At 43.3% G+C, this 23,250-nt stretch overlaps 1 protein-coding gene across 2 annotated transcripts in view; it reads left to right on the top strand.

The window, feature by feature from the left end:
- Positions 1 to 23,043, top strand: part of ADPGK (ADP dependent glucokinase) — a 35,368-nt gene extending 12,325 nt beyond the window's left edge. For both annotated transcript variants that reach the window (XM_078884358.1, XM_078884369.1), the window contains exons 3-8: positions 1,290 to 1,515; positions 6,435 to 6,497; positions 14,060 to 14,180; positions 16,347 to 16,543; positions 16,894 to 16,992; positions 17,266 to 23,043. In XM_078884358.1, the coding sequence (XP_078740484.1) occupies positions 1,290 to 1,515; positions 6,435 to 6,497; positions 14,060 to 14,180; positions 16,347 to 16,543; positions 16,894 to 16,992; positions 17,266 to 17,820 (1,261 nt within the window). In that variant the 3' untranslated portion in view covers positions 17,821 to 23,043. The remainder of the gene's footprint in view (positions 1 to 1,289; positions 1,516 to 6,434; positions 6,498 to 14,059; positions 14,181 to 16,346; positions 16,544 to 16,893; positions 16,993 to 17,265) is intronic.
- The last annotated feature ends 207 nt before the right edge of the window (positions 23,044 to 23,250 follow it).

Below are 23,250 nucleotides of genomic sequence, written 5' to 3'. Positions count from 1 at the left end.
GTTAGAGGGCTTTGCACTTCTGTTAGAAATTAAGCATTCACGAATTTCATCATTTGTTCATGCACTCGTGTCACTGTGGGAATTCAGCAGCTCTTGTGCGATGGAGCGGCTTGGCTGCCATAAAAAGCACAACTCTAAACAAACTTGTGCAGTGGCAGGTACGTGTTATATATCGGTACATGGGTTGGTATGTAGAGGAAGTGGATAGTCCTGTGAGTGGGAAGTTATTGTTAGAAGGTGAGTTGATGAGTACTAGGTCAGTGGGGTAGTTTTGGTACGCAAATTTTTTTTACAGATTCTTTGACGTTTTGTAACGGTAATTATTGGATTAGCGTTGAACAAACTTGGTTGTGTCACGTTTGGCCACGTGTTCTGAAATTTGATGTGTTCCTTATGCAGCTATTGAGGGTGACATAATTGCTATATACAAAAGAAGCAATAGGTATGCAATTAGTACTATGTTGGTCAGTATTGTACAACTTTGAGAATGATAATTTGATGGTAAGACTGGCCCCCTACCATGGACTTGTGAAATTCCCATCACCAGCTCTATGCCCCCAACGAGATATGGTAGAACTGCTTCTTAAATGCCTTCTGATTTTCATCCACACAGAAGGGAGTGCACTTTTTGGAACTGATATGCTACGGAGAAATGTTCTTTTATTGATAATAAAGCCACTATTGAAAATTCGGAGAATCTAATCAAATTAAGGAAAAACAAACACAGGTAATATTGTGGGGGGTTTTTGTGCAGTCATTGGTGACCGGCTGAAACCATCAACTTTCTACACTTCAAAACCTGTTTTGAGCTTTAGTTTATTGGTCTATTTCCTTTATTTAACCAGGAGCTCAAATTTATCAATTGGGACATGTGAAACCTTGCCTCTTTTGCAAAAGCGACCTGGATCCCTCATTCTATCTCAGCATTGTCAGCACAGTGATCTGACCCTTACCTACTCAGCCACCTCAATCGCATGGTTAACCTTGTAAATTCATTTACCTGTCACACTGCATTGCACACTTTTAGATGCACTTTTTGCGGCCGTCTGGAACGCTCTTTCTTCCGATATTAGGAAGCCACTGGAGCTTTGCACTTTTAAATGTCGATTGAAAACCCACTTCTTTAGAACTGCTTTTTGTGTTTAGTTTGTTGTCCTTCCCCCGTACCTTCGATTAGCACGGTTGGCTACGTCCAGTGGCGAAGGAAGTACAACATACATACATATGTATTGTCACTGTGCATGCACCCCGTGCGCGCCTGATGTCCTCTTGTGGCGGTGTGCGTCCAGCGTGAACGTGTGCGTGGACGTGGTTCTGTCGGGCGTGGCGCTCATGGAGACGCTGGGCCTCTCTCCCGCACGTGGACGGGACCACGATGTCCTGGCGTCGCCGTCGGACTTGCGCGACGCCTTCACGCACTTCATGGGCCGAGGAGCAGCCGCCGAGCGTTTCTTCAGCGATGGCAAGGCCTTTGAGCAGATTGCACAGGCAGCTTCGGCTTACCCGGCAGCGCAGGTCAGTGGCCCAGCTCTTCATTGACCTCTGTTGCTTGTACTAATTGTTTGTGTTCAGCCAGCTTCATGTATTTTTTTCTTTTCAGTAATTTGGTAAGTGTCTCTTTCTTCCCCCAGTCTCTTGCTCTGTCGTTGTCCCTGTTTCCCTCTGTATCTCCCTATCCTCTGTGTGTGTGTCTCTTTCTCCCTTTGTCTCTTTCTCTTTTACTGTTTCTCCTTTTGTCTGACTCCCTCCCTCTTGTCTGTTTTTACTTCTCTGTGTCTATGTCTCTTTGTCTCACTCCGTCTGCTGTCTTTCCCCCGCACCTGCGATTAGCACGGTTAGCTAGGTACGGTGCGAAAGAAGTTTAACGTACATGCGTCTCTTTTTGTACCTCTCTCACTGTGTCATTCCGTGCTAACTTCCCTCTTGCAGCTTTGATTACATAATCCCTTTCTTCCTGCAACTGTCAGCACCTTCCTTTGAAATGTTGGTAGGAATGCCAAGCATACTTGTTGACTTACTAATATCTTAGTTGTTTCACTGGTCTTTTGATCCTCTCTAGACATGCTTTAAGTATCTCTTCCTTTGTAAATGACTTTTCACCTACTGCCTGATGGCTCTCATTGATTCTGCAAAATATTGTGGTTCCTCTGTTCCAAAGCTGCCTCACCAGCTCTGTTATGCCTTTAAGACTTCCTCCTCGTAATGTCATGTGCCACTGAAATTCCTAACAGGTTAGAGAATATCTACACAATAAGCCTGTTAAATACAGAGAATACATTTCTGATGTCTTTTAGCATCTTACATTTTCTCCATCCGCTCCTGCCCATTAGCAATCCTGTTTTAAGCCAAGATTCTCTCTAATTTCATGACACTGATCTTACTTAGCCTACTGCCTCTTCTGCTCTTATCCCAAGCATTGCTCATTTAAAGTGCATATCTAGTTTGAACACGGTTGTTCCTAGCAACTCGCATCGTGATCTCAACCGCATTTGATTTTTCCTTTCCAAAGTGGTTATTGTTCTGATTGGATATCTTCATTAATGGTTGCAAGAACTAAAAATATGTTCCCAATGCATATTTGTAACACTTCACACTTTTGCAATCTTAAACGTTGCCTTGCTTCAGTCTCACTCTTCTGCAACAACTAACTCATGATCTGAAGTTGCATTCCATGTCTACAGATCTGTATACCATTTAAATCACTATCTGTTTAGTAAAGGGTTCACACATGTCAGTGTTCTATCCTTATTCTGGCTTTCCTCTTTAAATGTCGTTGTCATTTATATTTATTTTGTCTTCATTTCATCAATCATTGCCAACCATTACTGGTGCCTAAGCTAATTTCACATTTTACAGCAATCTTCATACCAGAGTGGACTGCCCAGATCTCGTTAATCCAGACAGCCTCTGAGCTGGCAGGGAAAATGTTGATTGAGCTCAGGTCATGGAGTAGTGGCTCTTGACTGATAGGAAGCTTGGGTACCTTTGGCTGCTGGAAACTCATGCCAGTGGTAATACTATGATTACTCAGTGTCTCACTGGCCTGTTGTGGGTGCCATTCACATCGAAGAGACTCCTCTGTGTATTCGTAGTTGGACCTTAGACCAGAGCCTCTGAAGTCACCACTGTTCAATGACTCTTACTCAATTACCAGAATAGGGATTCGATTTCAGAAGGCAATCATGTGTGTACACATAATATGCACAAGCATTTCTATAAATAGTAAATACAAATGCAATTATACTATGTACATGTGTAATGAAAATGTTATTCCAAAAAATGAAATTGACGTCTTCCTCATATTAATGCTGATGCTTTGATCCCACAAAGAAATTCCTGTACCAGTTATTAAATACTTTCCTTGTTTACAACTGATTATACGATAAATCCCCACAGTGATTTGTAAATTCACTCGATTTTTTAAAGACCTCGGTGTCAGTGTAGAACCGTCCTGATTTGAATGCATCCAAAAGCGTGTTCCTCCATCTTCTGCCTATCGTGCATTAAATGCGCTTAATACAGAACACATGTCGGCAGTAGAGCAGTCGGGAGAGCTGCCAAGACGGCAGGAAAGAGATGATTAACAGGCGAACCTATGCAAATCCAATTAATGAAATTAGTGTTTTTACTCCGTTAAGAAATCTGGCCCTGTTACCATGAGGAACCTCGCAAGACACTACCGCTTGGCACAAATCACGGTTTAATAAAAAAAAAACACTGTAATCTTAAAAAAAAACTAGTTTCTGGGTTGTGGAATGAAATTTTTAAATAGACAAATGACATCAATTCGTCCCAATGCCTCAAGGTGTTTATGTTGCATTGCAGCTCACTCACCAAGCATAACGTTATCGATTGCATCTGTCATCCAGTCATATTGGCTCAATAGAACCTGGGTTGCCAGTTGCTCGCCTTAAATATGGTTAGTCAGTCCTCAATGTTTAGCACCAACTTGGAATCAACTGAGATACACGAACCGAAGCGTGTGATATAATAAACCTGTGAAGCAAAACACTGCAGGAAAGGCAATGAAAAAGTGTCAAGCAAAGTACTGTAGTAATAGGTTTTTACCCTTCTATCTGGCAACAAAACTGACACCTTTATACAAGGAGTCATGTTTGCATTAACCACAACACTTGCCGGTCAAAATGCAAACAAAAAGACAACTCTGATAATGTATGCACTGTCCTTGAAATTGATTGGTCCACACCCGAGACAGCTTTTCTTAGAGCCCAGTCTCACATGGTGTACACCATATCTTGCTACTAGCAAAGGAGGTCTCATAATGCAAACAAAATACTGTAGTTGTTACCATTCAGGGTTGTGATTTGTTGCAACCCTCAATACCAGTCGGTTGTTCAATGTCGCGGTAGTTGGTAAAGGTATAATGACGCATCGATTCATCGCTTAATATCGGTCCTTGAGCTCATATATGCCACACGGATATGTCCTATGCAACCTATTTGAATTGATAAATATCAATTGTTATATTCTTTGGGTCTTTCAGTAAAGTCACGTAGATAGGGTCAAAGAAAATAACAAAAATGTCCTTATTGAACCTATCTACGTGACTTTACCGAAAGACCCAAAGAAAATTAATTCCTGCAGTCACGGAAAGCTTTAAGTCAACATTCAATTGTTACGTGATTTGATGCATTTAATGTGAGCTTATTAAGAGATATTTATTTATTCATCATTATATCACTACAAATTTTCCGATTAGCCAATGATCCAATTACTGGTAGGAACTTCCTGGCTACACCAGCCCACAGGGGATTATTGTGTCTGTCGTGCAGGGAGGGGCTGGGTGGGGAGGGAGGGGCTGGGTGGGGAGGGTGGGGCTGGGTGGGGGGTGGGAGGGGTGGGGCTGGGTGGGGAGGGGCTGGTCACCCCGTGGTGCCCTTATAAAACTCAACGTTTAACCTACTCACGCCGGCTTGTGCCCGCCCTCACAGTTGGGCATATTTGCAGAATACACCACGCCGCCGTTGACCCTGGCCATTGACCGAGCAACCCAACGTTCCTACCAGCTCCCTCCGCAGGAATATGTTAGTAAGCTCCTCTGCAACTTTAAGAAATGCATAGGAGGCCAGTCCCTCGAGGGATCATCTCATTGTAACAGCAGTGAGCCAGCACCACTGAGACTTCAGGATTGACCGATAGATGACCAACTGAAGGTGAAATAGGATCTCATGGAGAATTTGATTGTCTCAGTCTGGTTAAAAAAAATGCCTGTATTGATAAACATTAAATGAAACGCTCATCTGTATAACTGAATGAGAGTGTTTTGTATGCAGCTACTTAATGCTGCTACCTCAGAAGTAGTTAGGTTACATTATCTGCTGAGGTCATTCTGTGACATAGGGTGATGCACTGCTAGCTGCAAAGTTCTGAAAGGAAATTTCATCTCGTGACAAGACAATGATGGTGCAAATCGTAAATAAATATTAAAAATCAAAATCTCCTGCTGTCGCATTAGATTTTGGAATGGAATCATTGACCAACCATGAGAAACCTTCGTTCACTCCTGAAACTCAAGTTCCTTCATAGATGCGGCCACAATAAATAATGGGCAGAGGAACGTTAGCCTGCGTCTGTGTGTATCGTACTCAGGGTTTCCTCGTGACTGAATGTGTTTTCTTTGTTAAATTACACTCATTCCGTTCCTTTATTTTTGTTCGTTAAACAATTCAGTCACGTTCCGATACTTTCTTTTTTGTATCGCGACCTATTTCATCATGCTTGTGTAACTAACATCTGTACGATATAACATCTATACCATATAACATCTGTCCTGTTGCAGGACACCCATGAAATGGAGCCTCACAGCTCATTGGGCCCCTCCTGCTGTAATAAATTCAATCTAATTCTGAATAGATGCATACGTGAAGAAATCCCATTTTTTTGTTATCTCCACTTGGGACGTGGCTTGGCATGGGTTGATGCTGTGCTTGTTTGTAGGGGTCCTCTAAGTGGCTACCAATTTTCCCTGTGCCTCGACACCAAAACCATTGTTGCAAAATGATATGTACTTGAAAGGAAATTCGCTGGAATGCAATAACATTGTGTGTGTGTGTGTGCGCTATGACTGTGGTGCAGTGGTTAGCACGCTGCTCAACAAACCCGGCGACCCAAGTTTGATTCTCGCTCATGGCCACCATCAGTGACGATTATTTGAACCGGTCCTGGGCCTACCCTAGGTCGACTCAACCTCAAAATGAGTACCTGGTGCGGTGTGTAAACATCGCCACTTGGGAGACAAAGGTAGTCAGGCATGATGTTGGCCACCCACCCCCTCGTGTACAGTGCCGGCCTTCATAGATGCTTACTAACAGGACTTTCCCCAACAGTCTGTTAAGGCTATACGGTGGATCTTGTTTTTGTGACTGCACTACATAGCTGCTGACGTAGTGCGGCTGTGTTTGTGCCGTTCGCAGCATTACGTGGGAGGGAATGCGGCTCTCATCGGACAAAAGCTGGCACGCACGGATCACGTAACGGTGAGTGAGAGCTCATTTAATCAGCTGTACCGATCGATACGGCCTCATTGCAGGTGCACAGGTGCCGGAGGAAGTACAGGGGAGATAGCAGTACGGGCGACGTGAGCACAAGATGGTTGCGTGGAACGGCACACCTGGGAAATGTGTTTCGCGCATCGTTAGCGAGCAGTGAAAGATGGGCAGACGTTAGATTAGCTCACTCGGAGTAAGTATCAAAAGCCTAGTTTCACTTTGTATACTTTCACCCAAATGGGTGCCATGCGAGTCAGTCAAGATGCATCATGGTGCGGTGTGTTTCATATGTGGTGACAGTTGATGTTTTCATCCCCTTTCGTATGGAGTGATGTCATTAAGTCACTCCCACCAACATAATTCTTAAGAAATGGAGAAAAGCATCAGTGGAGGAGATCTCGGTTCATTGACTAAAATCGATACATGCATTGAATTATCTGTGTTAAATCAGTTATATGCATTCCATTCAAATTGTAACATTTATTTTAATCTTCTTGTGTCCTTCCACCACAGTCATATGTTTATCCATAAGCATACTTGGGTTGTATTTGGTGGGAAAAAGTGGTGTCTTCAATTATTTCCATCTGGAACTAGTTGCAGTTGTATTCTCATACTCAAAAGAACACAGCTTTAACACCGGAACCCACTATCGTGCATTTGGAACCTGTGTTTGATTGCATAGTGAGGGCAGGTTCCCATTCCTGTCATCTTTCTGCTATTTTTTTCCCAAAATAAGTTTTTACTTGTGGTGTGATGTGGCCCTTTGCCTGGAAAAGTGAGGCCTAATAATATTTCCGGTATCAGTCCGACTAGGGTCTTATCCCTTTTCTGGGTTGGTGTGTTTGGCTTTGCCTATAGAATTGAAGACTTTTCTCACTATTTGAGACTTACAGATCTAAATCTTCATTGCCCCACTTCCTCGGAAACCCGGTGTGACCCAAGGTTTGCCTTGGTGAATGTTCTGATCGAGTGATGTTATTTAAAGACGCGTGTCCTTGTGACCTCACGTTTCACCTTTTTTCGGGTATTATTTTCATACCAAGTATCTTCACGGTCCTAGTTCACATGCTTCCATCATCTGAATATTTCGCCTCTCTCACATGGAAATTATATATTTTGATTATCCAAATTCCCTACTATGTCCACCGTATCCATGGCTTTATTTTGAGAACAATTAGCATAGTAGGTGACAATAATGTTCCCCTGGCAATTTAATACATGTGTAGAGGTGTTACGGAGGGCAAACAAACACACTGGGCGTGGTTATGCCCGTACGCCGAGAGGTGCTTACATCCACGTCCGCACCGTTTAGCCTGGGGGGCTAACACGGCGCTGGGATCCCCCACGGCTCCACCCCTCAGTGGGGGAGTTGCTATATAAGGCGGTGAGCCGGAGGGCTCGGGGTTCAGTGTTCAGCCTTAACCAGCGAAGCAAGAAGACCGGCTAGATAGGCCCTGGGACTCCCCTGGATTGCTGTCCTTCTCAGGACCGACCAGGGCAAGCCAGTGGCGTGACCCCAAGAGCCCAGAGCCGATGCTCTTGTAAGAGCCGGTCTAGGGACTCAGGGTGCCGTAATCCCAGCTTAACCAGAGCTGGGTTAGCTAGCCTCCCCTAGCCCTGTAGTGAAGGACCTAGGAGTAGGCTAGCCGTAACATAGATTGTGTGATCTCCCTGTTAGACGGGTGAAGGGGCCGATACCCCTTCGAGTGTTGTACATCTCGGCCTGTTATGTACATTGTGGTTAATAAATAAGTGTGCCTCCAACTACGTCGTCCAAATCTCCTGGAACCTACTACACATGTTTATCCTGTTAACCACACACAAGCCCAAGTTAAATCATGCAAGTTCTTAAGCATTGTACGTGACCTGGAATTGCAATATCTAGAAGTTCTTATAGCCCTGCTCTCTAAATATGATCAGTTGTGTGCTCACAGTTCACAAAGCAAATTCCACCAGTTCTTCTCCGTTGCCGGACTGTAAACATGTGATAACTCCAACTTCCCCATGCCCTCAACACTGTGCATACAATGGTTTGTTCCCCTGGCAATTTAATACATTTTCACAAATGAGGCCTGCAATTTTATTCAAGAAGAATTTCTCTTTTACGATTGTAATGAATTTCGAAGCTCCAGTGGCTGGCAGGGTTTACGTGGACAAATTATATATACACATGTAAAAAATATATATATATTTTAAAAATGTATGCGTGATTCAATGCATGTGTCATGCACTTAAAAAAAATTGTATCGATGCATGCAAACTTAATGCACACAGGAGAGGGGTAGTGGTGTGCTGGATAGCGCACCGCACTATGAAACTCCTGACCTGTGTTTGATTCCTGGCCACGGCTAACAAAGTGATGAACGATATCGCAACTTTTCTTGCCCCTCCCCTCTCCTATTTCACTAATTTGCACTGTCCAGCTTGCTGAAGTATGGGCAGACAACCCCCATGACTGTGTCATAGCATGGGGAGTACTTCATTTGCCAGTGTATTGGCAAAGGGCTGCAGAAAATGCACTCTGATTTGACCTCCGTGCACTTCAGTGTTGTTTATCCAAAATTAGCCCCAGCTCACAATTAGCTGACTTTTGCTACAGAAGTACAGTAACACCTCGCCGAACGCTCGGGTTTACGTTCCTGGAAAATGCTGTGTTCGACAAAACGGTGTTCGACGAGTAGAAAATACTTTTCGGGACAAATAGGGTTGCATTCCTGGGTTCGAAATGATCACCCCCTCCCTCTTTGTTTAATTCCTCACGATTTCCCTCCTTGTTATTTGTAATAAGGATGCTGAGTTGCTCTCCATTTCTTGTGTGTGTGTGTGCTTAGACTCTTTATTTTTTCATTTCACCTCAACAAATAAACACCCTTCTCCAATACCGTGCACTCACGCCCAGTGCTCGCTCCCAACGTTGATTCTTCGAGCCTCACTCCCCATTCATCTATATCGTCATGAACCATTCAACGCCCGAGTTTGGCGTGATGGTCTGTCTGGGTACGTCGCAGTCATTTGAACGTTAATGATTCGCCATCTTGGCGCCCATAGGACTGATGTCCTCCACATCGCGGCAATGTGTGTGAACATTTGCGTTGTGCGTGAGCTTGTTGAGTATGTGTTACATTATGCACAAAATAACGTCCCCAAAAAGACATAAATGGTAAATAAATAATTCTCAGTCATTTCATTCACACCATAGTACCTTGTATGTTTGTTGAAATTAATTTGCACCATACCTTCCAACAGATGCAGCCCTCTCACAAGCCTATTTTAACAACTGCACTTTTTGCAAAAAAGTCATCACTCTTGGCTTTCTCTTACGAGAATCACCGCCACGCAACTTAGGTTTTGGGACCATGAGTAAGATAGATGGCATGAGAGTGTTATGGAGAGTTAAAATGGCGACAAGATATTCATTCGCAGCATCTGCTGCAGGATCAAACCGCGTATAGCCGACAGATAACCCCCGTGTTTCAGAAAACGTACCTCAATAACTTTAAACCGTGTACAGTTGAAACACGCGTTCGAATAAACAGTGTTTGCCAAGGTATGACCGTATGTACATTCACAGCTTGCCTTGCAAAAGAGTTGTGCAATGTACCACGCAAATCGGTCAGATTATCCATTTTCAGAGTGATTAGCATCTTTTCTCCAATATATTGTCAAAGCCTGTTGTCGCAATGGGCTCTCACACGATACAATAAAATCTCCTTTATTTGTAATTGACTTGTGGAAGTTTTTCATCCTGGGCAATCATTGCACATGGGTCTATGGGTCTACTCCAACAGATGATGTCCATCTGCCTTCAAGGTGGACCATCTCATGTCAAAAGTCTCCGTAATGCAAATTGAAGTGTTTCGGTTGAGTCTGTGGCTCGTGAATCTTAAAGCATATACTTTGCGTGTGCGTCAGGAGAGGGTTGAGCACGAAGCAAGCTTTTAAATAAATCAACCAAGCCCTGTCCCCATTTGCCAGTTTACAAGCCGGGGCAGTCTGCTGCCAATGCAGTGAGCCCCATGGCTTGGAAAATGATCAGATTCCATTTGAAGCGTTTTGGCAAAAAGTGCAGCCACGCTCTTTAAACAGTGGTCTATGCGTGTTTTGGCCAGAAAAAGTACAACACGTGACATCAGGATGAAAAAGCCTGAGCGGTACCACCTGCGGCAAACAAAAACATGCTCTGCGGGAAGGATTGAGGAAGAATGACTAAATGAATGATAACTCCCCGAGGAGAGGTTCGGAACAGAGCGAAGCTCTGATTATTAGGGTGAATCTGGTGTGCGTGGTGTCATGTTTTCAACAAAGGCTGCGAAGAACTGTTTCGGCATGGATGTTGATGATAAAAACATTGGTTGACTTTACTGCAATTTAATTAGTACTTGTGTTGGTTCTTACGTTCTACGAGTTAGGTTCACTAAACGTGTTTCATAGGAGGGGTGGACTGAGTCGCACCTCTGTCGATTAGATTGTCTCAATTCAGGTTTGCGGTTGAATTCTCAAATAATTTCTTAACGTTGTGGTAAATATAGTAGCCTACAATAGCTAGATGAGTCACATGAACTCATTTAATACAATTAACAATTAAAATAAAATTAATTCATGCTTGCAACACGCAATTTTATGCATGTATTGAGAGCTTAAGAATCAATATTAATCAACAAATCAACACTTTACTTTACCCCCTTTCTGTATAGAACCTAACATTTCCATTAAAATGAGTATATAGTAAAACCATATTTTCAAAATATATTGTAAGGTCTGGTAAAGTAATCATACTATAATTATATTTTTTACCGATTTCAGCATATTTTTGTTTTCCCCAGAGTATGGGTAATTCAAGGGGAGTTGTGTAATCATGGAGTGTTTTTTTATTATAGTCATGACACTAATTGCTTAAAACTGCCAAACGAGCAGTGAACCCTGTATTTTTCTGCATTAATTTGTTCCAAGTAAAACTTTGCTTCTCAACAGTGCGATTCGGCCAGATATTTACACGGAACTTGAACTCGACCTCTGGAGGGATCGTCTGTCCCACTTTTGAAAGCAAGAAGACAGTGGGATGTTTTCCTCGTTTGTTCTTCAACAGGGGAATCGTCATTTTTGGAGCAATATAAAATCCGCGCAACTCAATGAGAAAGCGCAGCAGCATCTTGGGGATCAATCTTAATTTTGGAGCTTTCGTGACTGCAGGAATTATTCTTTGGTTCTTTCGGTAAAGTCACGTATAAAGATAAAATAATAAATTAAATAATAGCATACGACGTTTCGATTGCAACACAAGCAATCATCATCAGGTATAATGAAATAGCGACACAAAATCTGTCTGCTTATATGTCTGTCTGTGGTTTTCTGGTTAGATTTTGTGTCGCTATTTCATTATACCTGATGATGATTGCTTGTGTTGCAATCGAAACGTCGTATGCTATTATTTTATTTATTATTTTATCTTTATACGCGACTTCACCGAAAGAACCAAAGAATAAGCATCGTGGGGCTTTAGATATTGCAGCAGTCTTACGGTTATTCTAGTGGGATCACAGCCAACCAGGCGCACAGACTTCCCAGGAAGTCAGAACGGACATAGCCTCATGCTGTGCCATAAGGGGCAGCTTGGAGAGAGGCCTTGTTTGGAGAAGATTTTATCTACTCTCGATTCCCTGAGAGATACACTTGGGGAGGACTCGGGGTCATACATTTAAGCTGCCACTGGTGCTAATGAATGCATAGAAGTGTTTATTGTTCGTTGTAAACAAAGTAAGATCAAGTTTGTTATAAAATACAAATATTTTCTATGGTGTTGTGCATTCAGTTTTGGTCCACTTTGTTACGTAGCAGTATTATTTGTTGTTAAGTAGATGTAAAAGATCCAGTGATCTCATTCACAAGAGGGGACGCTATTGTGTGCTACTTGCGATGACCGCATGCTACATTTTAAATTACCTGCATCAAATTGTTGTGAAAAGTCCTTGAATTGTTAAGGTTGCCCAAATCTCTGTTGTAAAATTAAAATGAATGTCAATGGAATCTCCAGTGCCTAATGATAGCTAGACATTCCATACTGATCCAAAGTACAAGCCTAAAAGCACAAAACATTATCTGGCGACATGCGTCGATCGCGTCTCTTGATCCATCCAACCTGAGTTTGAATGTCGTCGGTACTGAGAAAAATGCGGAACTGTATTTTGCGTGGAATTCCGAGGTATGCAGTTGCTGCGATCTTGAACTTGTCATGTCATTACTGGAGTGCAAGTTATATAATTAATATTGACTGGACCCTGGGATAATGAGGGATTAGCAACCAAAAGGAGGAAACACGTCAGTCTGAGAACAAACAAAGACGGTGACAGTTATTCAATGGCCCAAACGTCCGGGACACGTGGGCTTCTTTCATTTATTTTCACACCGGCATTAAAATGTCTTAATAATACATTTTCTTTAAGTTACTATTTTATCTGTTATCATTATCTATTTTCTTCCTTTTCAGATGACATTTAAAAATGGAAAGAAAATTGACTGAAGGCCAACGAGTTAATTTCGTGTATATGTATGTTAAAGAAAACAGCTATAATCTTTAAAAAAAAGTCCTAAATTCATTAAAAAAAAATTCGTACATTCATGTTATGGGTAGTCATTTTGTAAATGTGTTAAAATAAATTAAATAACCCTATATAATTTGTTTTAAAAAACACTTAACCCTTGTTTGCCTGACTTTTGGGCCATCCTGTATAAACATAAATATTTAACAGTTACAGTGAAGCAGTTGAACACAGAGACACTGTTCTAACACAAAGAGTGAAAAGTTACATCTGCAGACGGACGAAATGGGGGACAAACAGAGGGACCAGTGAAACAGTGATTAAAACACAGGAGTGGCCATCAGAGACAATACATCAATAAGGTATTCAGATACATTTTAAATACGGAAACTAACCAAAAAGACGCAATGGAAAATGAGAGAAAGCAAGGACTGGCATGAGGAGCAGTTGTTGTTGCTTGAGAAGCTACACTGCGGAGGGGGTAGCAGCAGGGCAGGCTGCACAAGCCTGTGCTTGTGTATTTAGATTTTCCAGCTCAGAATAAGCATTTCCATGGACACAGCAGTAACACAACAAGGACTGTCATGGTGGCACATCTTTATGTCTCTCCGTCTTGAATTATTTGGCATTAGACCAATCACTGCTGGGGTAACAATTTTAGCACCGCCTGAGCATTATCGACAACGTTGCAATTTTGAATAAGCTAGAGCTTTGGGGGAAAAAATTAAGTTGTGGGGGATAAGTGCATCTTGGCACCAAGAAAAAATTCCCATGTTCTTGCAACATTTTTTGTAGCAATCATAATAAGAGGCTTCTCATAGAAGTTAACAAGAAATGGTGGTATGTTATATTTATCGTTATGTTTCTTGTATTCGGTGGAAGTGTGGTTGAGTTTTTTTTTTCTGGGTGGAGAGTGTACCTGATTTTGATGTTGGTCTCATGCTCTCAGGCCTTAAAGGCTGTGACAACCCTACCCTCTGAAGGGCTCATCCTGTGCATGCGAATGGTGTGCAGGTGTTGCTGTGTGGTCCTGTGGGTCCAAAGCTGCATGAGCTGCTCGACGAGAGGGTGCTCGTGCCACCAGAGTCGCTCACAGACCAGGATCAGTACCACCTCATCCTTGAGTACAAAGCAGGTGCGTGGCCACATTAGAGATGCTGCATTTATCATACATTTAGGAAAAGTCAAGCAATGTTGTTGCTGGACACTTTATAATAATTATTTCAGGAGCACCATTGGAACCTCCTGCTTACCCCGAGCTCTCGTACTTACCCCGAGCTCTCATACTCTGATGGTGCATTGTCTTTGAGTTGTGCGCCTTTTGGCGTCATCTGGTCCAACACCATGTGAGACTTGTCTCTAAGGAAAGCTGTCTCGGGTGTGGACCAATCAACTTCAAGGACAGTGCACACATTATCAGAGTTATGTTTTATGTTTGCATTATAACTGCAGGTATTGTGGTCAATGCAAACATGACTCCTTGTAAAAAAAGGTGTCAGTTTTGTTGCCAGATAAAAGGGTAAAAAACAAATTATCATATTTCAGGAGCCTATCCGTGTGTTTCCAAGACATGTTAAATTGTGCCAGACGCTAGCTTAGCTAAGGTCTGGTGCTCGTGAACCCTCTGGTCACGTTCGTTCCTTTCCTCTCGTCCACGGGTTACTTTCCACACACCCGCCGTCCTACTGCACCTCACCACTGTGGGATAATGTCTGACCCCGGGAGGGCACAACATTACAGATTGCTGCTGGTGGTGATAGTAAAGTGACATCGCGGATGTCACTGTGTGGTGCGGGCCCTAGAGAGGCACGGCGTGCGATGTACTCGCATCGCGGATACCACGTATGTAGCGACATCATGAATGTCACTGAGTAATGCCGGCTCTAGCGAGGCACGGCGTGCGATGCACCGTCATCGTGGACACCCCGTAGGTGGGTGTAGTACCAGCCCTAGAGGGGGCTCGGTGAGTGCTGGGATAGCGCTCAGTGGCACCACGCGTGGCGTGCAGTGCTGACTCCTACAGGAGGAGTGTCAGCCATGGGATGAGGTTACCCTAGGCCAGGGGTGGGGAACCTTTTTTCTGCCAAGGGCCATTTGGATATTTATAACATCATTCGCGGGCCATACAAAATTAAATTTATGTTGCTATGAAAAAGCGCCTAGATTTATTGAATTTCGAGTCGTGCGGTTGCCTTGGCAGGGCCAGACTAAATGATTTCGCAGGCCTTATACGGCCCACGGGCCGGACGTACCCCATGGCACTCTGGTTGACCCTGGAAGGCACGTGACCAAGGGCCCCCTGGTGCGGGCTTTGGGGTGGTCACGTGTCACGGTAGTTCCTACGGGAATGGTCGAGAGACGACCCGAGGTTTCTCGAAGGTGGTCGTGGCCAAGGGCGGGGCCAGCCACGACCCAGGAGCTTATAAACCGGGGTCCCCACAGGGACCGGGGTTCAGATTTGCTGCCGTCATCTAAAAAATTACGATCTACGTTCTACATCCAAGAAGAAGTCACCAACACGTGGACGAGGAATCCAGCCAGGGTCCTGTCCGTGGTAGCTACTCCCAGTAACTAGCGTAGTTAGCCTGGTGGTCCACCACCCGAGGTTATCTGGTGAAGAGGCAGTAACCCCTTTGTGTTACGTGTTGGTGTTAATAAATATGTTGCCTCCAAGAAGTTCGTCTGCGACTCAGTTGAATTCACTACACAAGTATGAAATGAGATTATCAATTCATCGCTATAATGAAGTATTGACGATGTTTCCATATTTAGCAATGTGATTAATTTTCTTTATTCAAGGTCGTCACTTGTTTTAGAAATGTATTATTTCATGACATGAACCCGTTAACTGCAATACATACAAATTGAAGAACATTTATTCTGACATACGCAATTCAATACATTATTTGATTTAATGAATGCAAGATTCCATCCCTAATATACAATGTGCATTTTAACATGCCAATGTGTTTGATTATAATAGTTTTTTTGAATTGGGAACTCTTAAGCCCATAATAGAGCCTTTCTTTTTTTATAATTTTATCCCTGAATTAATTTTCTTTGTCGTCACCCAAATCCCATAATAGTGCCCCAGGGTCAGAATAGTCACGTTCTCTCTCTCGGTTTTGACAGTATTGCTCCCTCATGCAATCATTTGATCTAGAGTATTGGCCACATCCATCCATGTAAAAAAAATATTGGGATGGTGGTCATCACATTTAATTGCTAAAAGAGATTTTCATGCAAGCTCAAGTATTGACGTTCAGCGGCCACGATGGACGGTTTCCGTCATTTCTTGCAGGCGAGCGTTGGGCTGACGTGGAGGCCCCGCTGGCGTCCCGGTTCATCTTCTCACATGACCAGGCCAACGCAGGCATGCGCTTCCTGGAGACGCTCGTGGAAAACCTGGAGGAGTTCCGGCCTGACCTGGTTGTACTGTCAGGCTTTCACATGATGGAGGGCCAGGGCAAGGACTTTTGGACCGAGCGTCTGGATGAGGTCTTTTGTGTGCAAAGCAGATGCTAAAGCACCCAAACACGTAAATTGTACTAAGCTTTATAGCGTGGTAATTTAAATTTTGGGTTTCTTACTTGTTATCTGTCCTAGCATCTTGATTAGATGATTCGAGAAATTAATGAAATATCAGCATGCAATAATCTGCCAGATCTCAAGGGGGTGGAAAACGTTGCCTCAAAGCAAGGGGGAGTTTTGAAAGTAATTTTATACTGACTCGTGATTTGCAGAGCTTAGGTGTCCTGCATCCATTCCCTTGGGTATCGTTCATCCCGTGGGAATCCTGTGTGCTTGCCTGGGTTGATACATAGGTGCGTGCGTGCGTGTGTGTGCAGGTGGTCACGTCTCTAAGTGAGATACCCGCCGAGACAGCTGTGCATCTAGAGCTGGCCAGCATGGCCGACCGCGAATACATGGAGATGGTCCTAGAGATGGTGAGGCCGAGTGTGTGGTTTCGCATTATCCTCATCGATATTACAGCGCAGAAATTCTCACTGCCTTCAGATCATGGTCGTGATGAAGCTTAGCATCACTGTAATTCACCAATCACAAGATGAATAGCTGATCTACTGACTTGTACAGATATGCATGGATGGGATGCAACTTTTGAGACTATTCATGTAAAATATACTTTATAAATGAAGTCGTGAGTAAATGACTCCTCGACTGAATGCGGATTCCAAGATGCTCCTCGCCTTCCATTATAGGTGCTGCCGGTGGTGACGTCACTGGGCCTCAACGAGCAAGAGCTGCTATTCGCCAACCAAGCCGGCAGCGGCCCGTTCCCAGACTTGGACGCGTGGAACGGCACGCCGGACGTGGGCGTCGTATGCGACATCATCTCCTGGCTGCTGACACACTACGGCGGCGCGGGCGCCGACGCCGAGTCGTCGCTGAGCCGCGTGCACTTCCACACTCTGGCCTTCCACGTGCTCGCCACGCTCGATGGCGAGTGGCTCAACGGCGAGGCCGCCGTGGCCGCCGGCGCCCGGGCCGCGGGGGCGCAGGCGTGCCGCGGCGTCGACGAGCGGCTGATGCTGCGGGCACCGCACAGTTTCGCGGCGTCGCGCGTCGACCAGCTGGCCGGAAAGAGTGACGAGATGACCTTTGACCCCGCGCTCCCCGTGTCGGCCTGGAAGAGGGAGGGCGTGAGCTTCTACTACACCCCCGTGCTGGTGTGCGCCCACCCCGTGAGGACGGTCGGCCTCGGCGACGCCATCTCGGCAGAGGGGCTGCTTTACTCGGAGCACGTGCAGCAGTGACACGGGAGGGTCGTGCCCTTAAGCTAAGCACTTAGGGTGCCCACGCAATGGCACCGGCACAGCTGCGCGTAGCCTTTAAATGTTCTGAGGGAATGGGAGTCTAGGTATTTTTGTGTGGCTCGTTAGTATGTAAGTAAATAAAGAGCAATGTGGGAAAGGAGAGTTAACTATTGGGTGGTTGGCTTGTTTACTGTTACACAAGATGCTGCACCATCCCTGCCCAAGATTATTCCATTTTTGTTGTTTTATGCTCTGTTTGTGTAAGGCGTGATAGTGAGTTTTCCTTGAACCCGTCTCATTATAACTCCCTCGTGTATGCCTTTCGTGATGCAGCAGAGCTTAGATGCAAAGCGTCAGAGCACGTTCAACTCCAGCACTGAAATGCATTGAATGCTGCTTTAAGGGTAATTTAACGTATGTTTGCGCATGGGTCAATGTGCTGTGTTTTCTATCCCTTGTAATCTTTACATAAATCCTGAGGTTGTGAAAAATTCCACCGTCATGTATTCGCAAAATAAGTTTCGCATTTAACAAGTGTTGTAAACAACTAAGATGATTCTAGCAATCACTTTACTTATTTACAAAATTATTTTACTGAATCCACCAAATTACAATTTATTTTGTAACTGTAAAACAGTTTTAGATTCAGACACGCAAGCTGCATTACTGCAATATTTATTGTTTGATATATCCTCACAAGATTTAGGCTTAAGGTTTAAGCCTTCAACTGTTATGCATTCAAGTTAATTTTTCAAATGTCATTTAAAGGTCATGTGATTTTTATTAGCCCAATTCCAAAATTCGACAATTTGTGGCTACTCAATTTTTTTTTTTTACAACTGTCCTAGGTCTCATTTACAAATGCCAAATTAGGTCACAGGTACTCAATCGTTCAATATAGGGAAATGTAATTGATGACCCTTTCCTAATCCATTCATATCATGTGAACTTGTACTTTCCTAGGTGGCGAGCACATCGTTGACTTGGCTTACAGGAAGACGAACCTCGCAGAGCTGTAGGATATGTTGTATGCTGGCAGCACTACCTCAGTTTTGCCGAACTACCGAGTGGCAGCTTGTGCAGATGATGGTGGCACTTACATATAATTGAGGGAAGCGTAACTATTTTAAATTGAACAAATTTGTTTCCTTTCAACACTTCCAATGTCACGTGTGACCGTTGATCAGATAAGGCTTTGAAATTGTGTGCACACAAGTTAAAATAATGTAAATAATATAAAACACCATGGCATATGTACCAGCTATCCAAAAGTCATTCCACTATTCTGTTTGTATTGTGCTTGAAATGGCCAAGAGTGGTTTTTATTTGAAAATAATTCTATTTTTGGAGTGTTCCATAACTGTCACAGCACATATTTGTATGTGGATGCGTGATCATTTCCTTGCATCTATGTATGCTCCTGTGCACGTAACTGTGCGTTGTACACAGATGCAATTACTCCACAGTGTGCATCACAGGCAATCATCTTTCTGTCCTATTTTTGCATTTCCAGTTAATTATTAATATATTGAACACTGAAAGAAATCACTGCAACGTAGATCAGCTCAGCTGTTGTAAACTAATTTGGACAAAATAGGGCCATTTCTGAAACAGACCACGGCTCATGTTTTGTCGCGATACATGCTGCAGTGTGAGCCAGGTCCCTCTGTCTCCCTCTCCCTTCTCTTCACTGGCAGGAAGTAATGGTAACTTTTTAAAACAAGTTTTAATCCATGCTTGGGTTATCTTATGGAATCCAAGCCATAATTTGTTATTTCAGCCACATCTCTTCCACGTTGACCCCGTGACTTCACGACTGTTTCCGAGAGCGTCCGGCCGAAAGCCGACAGCCACCTCAGCAAAGAGAACTAAGCAGCCTCCTTGTGTAATTGTGCTGCTACACGGCTTGGTTACAGCTCACTCTACCGGCTCAGGCTGATGTGGTTGTCTCGGCAGACCGTACTTATCTGTTTCGAGAACATCGTCGGCCCAGCTTTAATTGTTTAACAATAACAAGAGTTATTGTTCCCGTGACTGTAACACCAGTCACGGGAACAAGTCACCAGTAGCCCTGGAAGAACGAGAGCCCTCTTCATGGAGCCCTCTTCAATGCTACAGCCATGGCACTGTCCTCGTCCTGGAAACAGTTGTGATACCACTTGCTGTCCTGAAACACCATGTTTATGAACAAAAATTACACCAAACATTACAACAAACATTTTATTTACATGCCAGGGCCTTACTTATCACTGGATTAGCCATTGCTTTAGACGACGTTTTTAAAACGTAGCTTCCGGATCTCCACCCTTCCGGCAACCTTGGCTAGACCCATTCCCAGGGAAGGTCCGCCCTCCTGGAATCTAATACTAGCCCAGTGGGGGCAGGGGTCTGGATAAGGTGGGTGAAACGTGAGGACAAGCAGCGGCGAAACAGCTTTTCCTTTTCGATTTAAAGCTTTCGTGACTGCAGGGATTCATCTTCTTGGTTCTTTCGGTAAAGTCACGTCTGACTCTGTCAGACTCTGTCTTCTCGACAGACCTATTCTTCACCTAAGGACGGCTGCTTGCGTTGTGGCCGAAACGTCATGAGAATTATTTTATTATGTTTTATTTTTATTATTTTATTATTTCCCTTCTACGTGACTTTACCGAAAGAACCAAGAAGACAGCTTTTCCTGTTTTAGCTTGGTTTACCACAGGGTCCAGCACACAATGTATGAAACTATGAGACTCACAGTGGAATATTAGCCTGTTTGTGTGCTTTGTGTTCAGAGCACTGATGTACTTGAGCATTGCACTCCAATTACATTTAGGAAGATTCAAATTGTGGCTATGCACAAGATCAGTGGCGAGTGGTGTATTAACACTTGTCGTGGTGCAGTGTGGTTAAAATTGGAAATAATACCAGCACATTATGTGCCATGCTGTCCTTGCTAACAACCACTTTCCCCAACGTTCTATAACTTAACAGGGAATATTTCTTTAAGGCTGTATATGGGTGTGTAGACAATTGGGGACAGCTGATGTGTTTTTCTCAGTGCACTATTAGGCGAGCAGCTCCAGGTTTGATTCTTGCAACATATCGGTGAAATCATATATCCAATTTAATCGGTCGTTAAATGACTACCTTGTACACTGTGTAAGCACTTGAAATGTGGACATGAAGGTGGCCGGACACAAAACTCTCACCCCCCCCCCCAACCACTCTAACAAAAGAACTTTGAGTATCTGTTGTGCATATGTATATTTGCTTGTGTGTCTGCACATTGACCCGAGGCTTTGTTTATCACTGCAGTCCATTTGCCCTCAAATTCTCATGGCAATTTGGCTGCTTTCTAAAAGCACAGCATTACCTTCATGAGTTTGGGTATAGCCTAATGAGAATTTCAGACAGCACGTTACCTTATTATGGAGCAATTTTTGAACCTATTCCAATTTTCCTTTCCATTCCTTCTTTTAATTCATCCTTTGTTTAAACAGAAGCACATTCACTTGCATTTCCAGCCGTTGTTTACCAAGACTTGGGACTTTTCTTTTTTATAACTCTCGTCTTATTTTCTTTGGTTTCCTTTTGTCTACTGTAAAGGAAAGAAAACCGGCACAACACAGACATTTGGCGTCATCCAGCCATGTGTCAAACTCCTAGGGTTACTATTTTGGGTTTGGTAGGGCAGTTGTAAAAAATAGTAGGTATAATTGAGTTGGGACCATACAAAAGCCACTTTTCTGTTGCCATTCCAATACTAAATATAACTTTGTCTTCAATTGCTCAACCAGCTGGAACTGTCTTGTCGATGGGAATATACGAATACCGTTTTGCACAAAATTATACAGAGGGCCACTCTAATTTCCAGGGTTGATTTTTAGGCTTACACCACAGTCATCTTGCACTTTGTTGCTGATGTCTTTATACATCTTTTTTTGGCACATTGAGAAAGCAAATTAAAAGCTCATATGTGAGGATGACATGCTGGTTATGGAAAAAGAGCCGTTTTCCAAGATCAGCCGCTTTGCGGAAACATGCAATGTCCCTTTCTGTCATATAGATTCCACCACTGACTTGAATCTATTTTACAGGTGTTGATGAATATTTTGTTTTCCCAAATCATGTTTTATGCGAGCTTATTTTTTGTTCGTCATTTCTGTATGTCGGAAGATGGACATCTTTAAATGTCAGGATATGCTCCTACTCTCTGTCACATGGTGTACAGCGTTGAACTGAATTATGCAGAAAGTGTATTGGGAAACGTCTGAAAGGTCATTTTTGTATCACTGTGGCTGTCAAAAAATCAGCTTGTGCTCCGACTACTCATACGGAGAAAAGTCAGTTATATTGACTGCTACGTGTTGAAAATAAAGCAAGGTTTTAAATAGCGCCAAGTAAGATTGTCTCTCTGCTCAGGTGAGCAGTGAGGCAGCTCTCAACTTTACTGGTGGCCTTGAGCCAACAGTGTAAACTCCACATTTCCATGACAGGGGCCAGCCTGCCTATAGTACATCCACTGTTAACCTACAAGACGGTCCCTATTGTATTGGCCTCGGAGAGATGATATATTGAGTTGAACCCCAACCGGGATTTAAACTCGCAGCATGATTTTAGCTCAAGTTCTCTAATCACAGCATTGTATTGAATAAAATGTAATTTTAAACCAGCTGGTAATGAACAAAAATTGGTGGTTTCTGTCAATCACGAGAGCAAAACATTAAATAAATGCTTTAAACCCAATGTTTCGTTAATCCAGCTTTCCTTACAACACTGACGCTACTGCATGCTGTCAGCAAGTCTGCAATGGCACCCATGGGTTACATATGGATCATTCTTCCATTATTCTTCACAATAATCCATCCATTCTACCCTGAAATCAATACATATGGTGCATATGCATTCTGAATGACAATGGTTCTTCTTACAATGAAGCCCTTCCTCAGCTTGTTTTGACATGTGGTGCACGTATTTATGTATGTTGAAGTCCTCCCGCGCCTCCGATTAGCGCGGTTGGCCACGTACGTTGCAAAAGAAGTTCAACGTTCATAGCCAACCGTGATAATCGGAGGTGCATGACGAAGTGGCAGTGAGTGGTCCATTTCCCTGGCTGTCGATGCAATATTTTTACTATATTCCACATGTATGATTAATTTCCCATCATTTACAGAAAGTTATAATTGGTTTATATTACACGTTGCACTGTATTTAAGATTAAACCTGGCTAAGCTGCCCTGCAGACCAGCTCATTTTGTGATAATATCAGGAATATGTCATATGAAGGTGCATGTTATATAATTTTGTATTTGATAGTTTCTCTTTTTTTTTTTACACAATTTTATTGAACTTGCCGTGTTGTCTGTTTATATTCTTTGGGATATTTGACGATTAATATATATGGATCTACGCCGCCTTACGAGCCAAAATTTTCAACACAGATGCCTTGCG

This window comes from Lampetra fluviatilis, chromosome 3, assembly GCF_964198595.1.
Source record: "Lampetra fluviatilis chromosome 3, kcLamFluv1.1, whole genome shotgun sequence".
In the NCBI taxonomy this organism is placed as follows: domain Eukaryota; kingdom Metazoa; phylum Chordata; class Hyperoartia; order Petromyzontiformes; family Petromyzontidae; genus Lampetra; species Lampetra fluviatilis.
The sequence above is the reverse complement of the archived record's forward strand: the minus strand, read 5'-3'. Positions and strand labels throughout refer to the sequence as shown.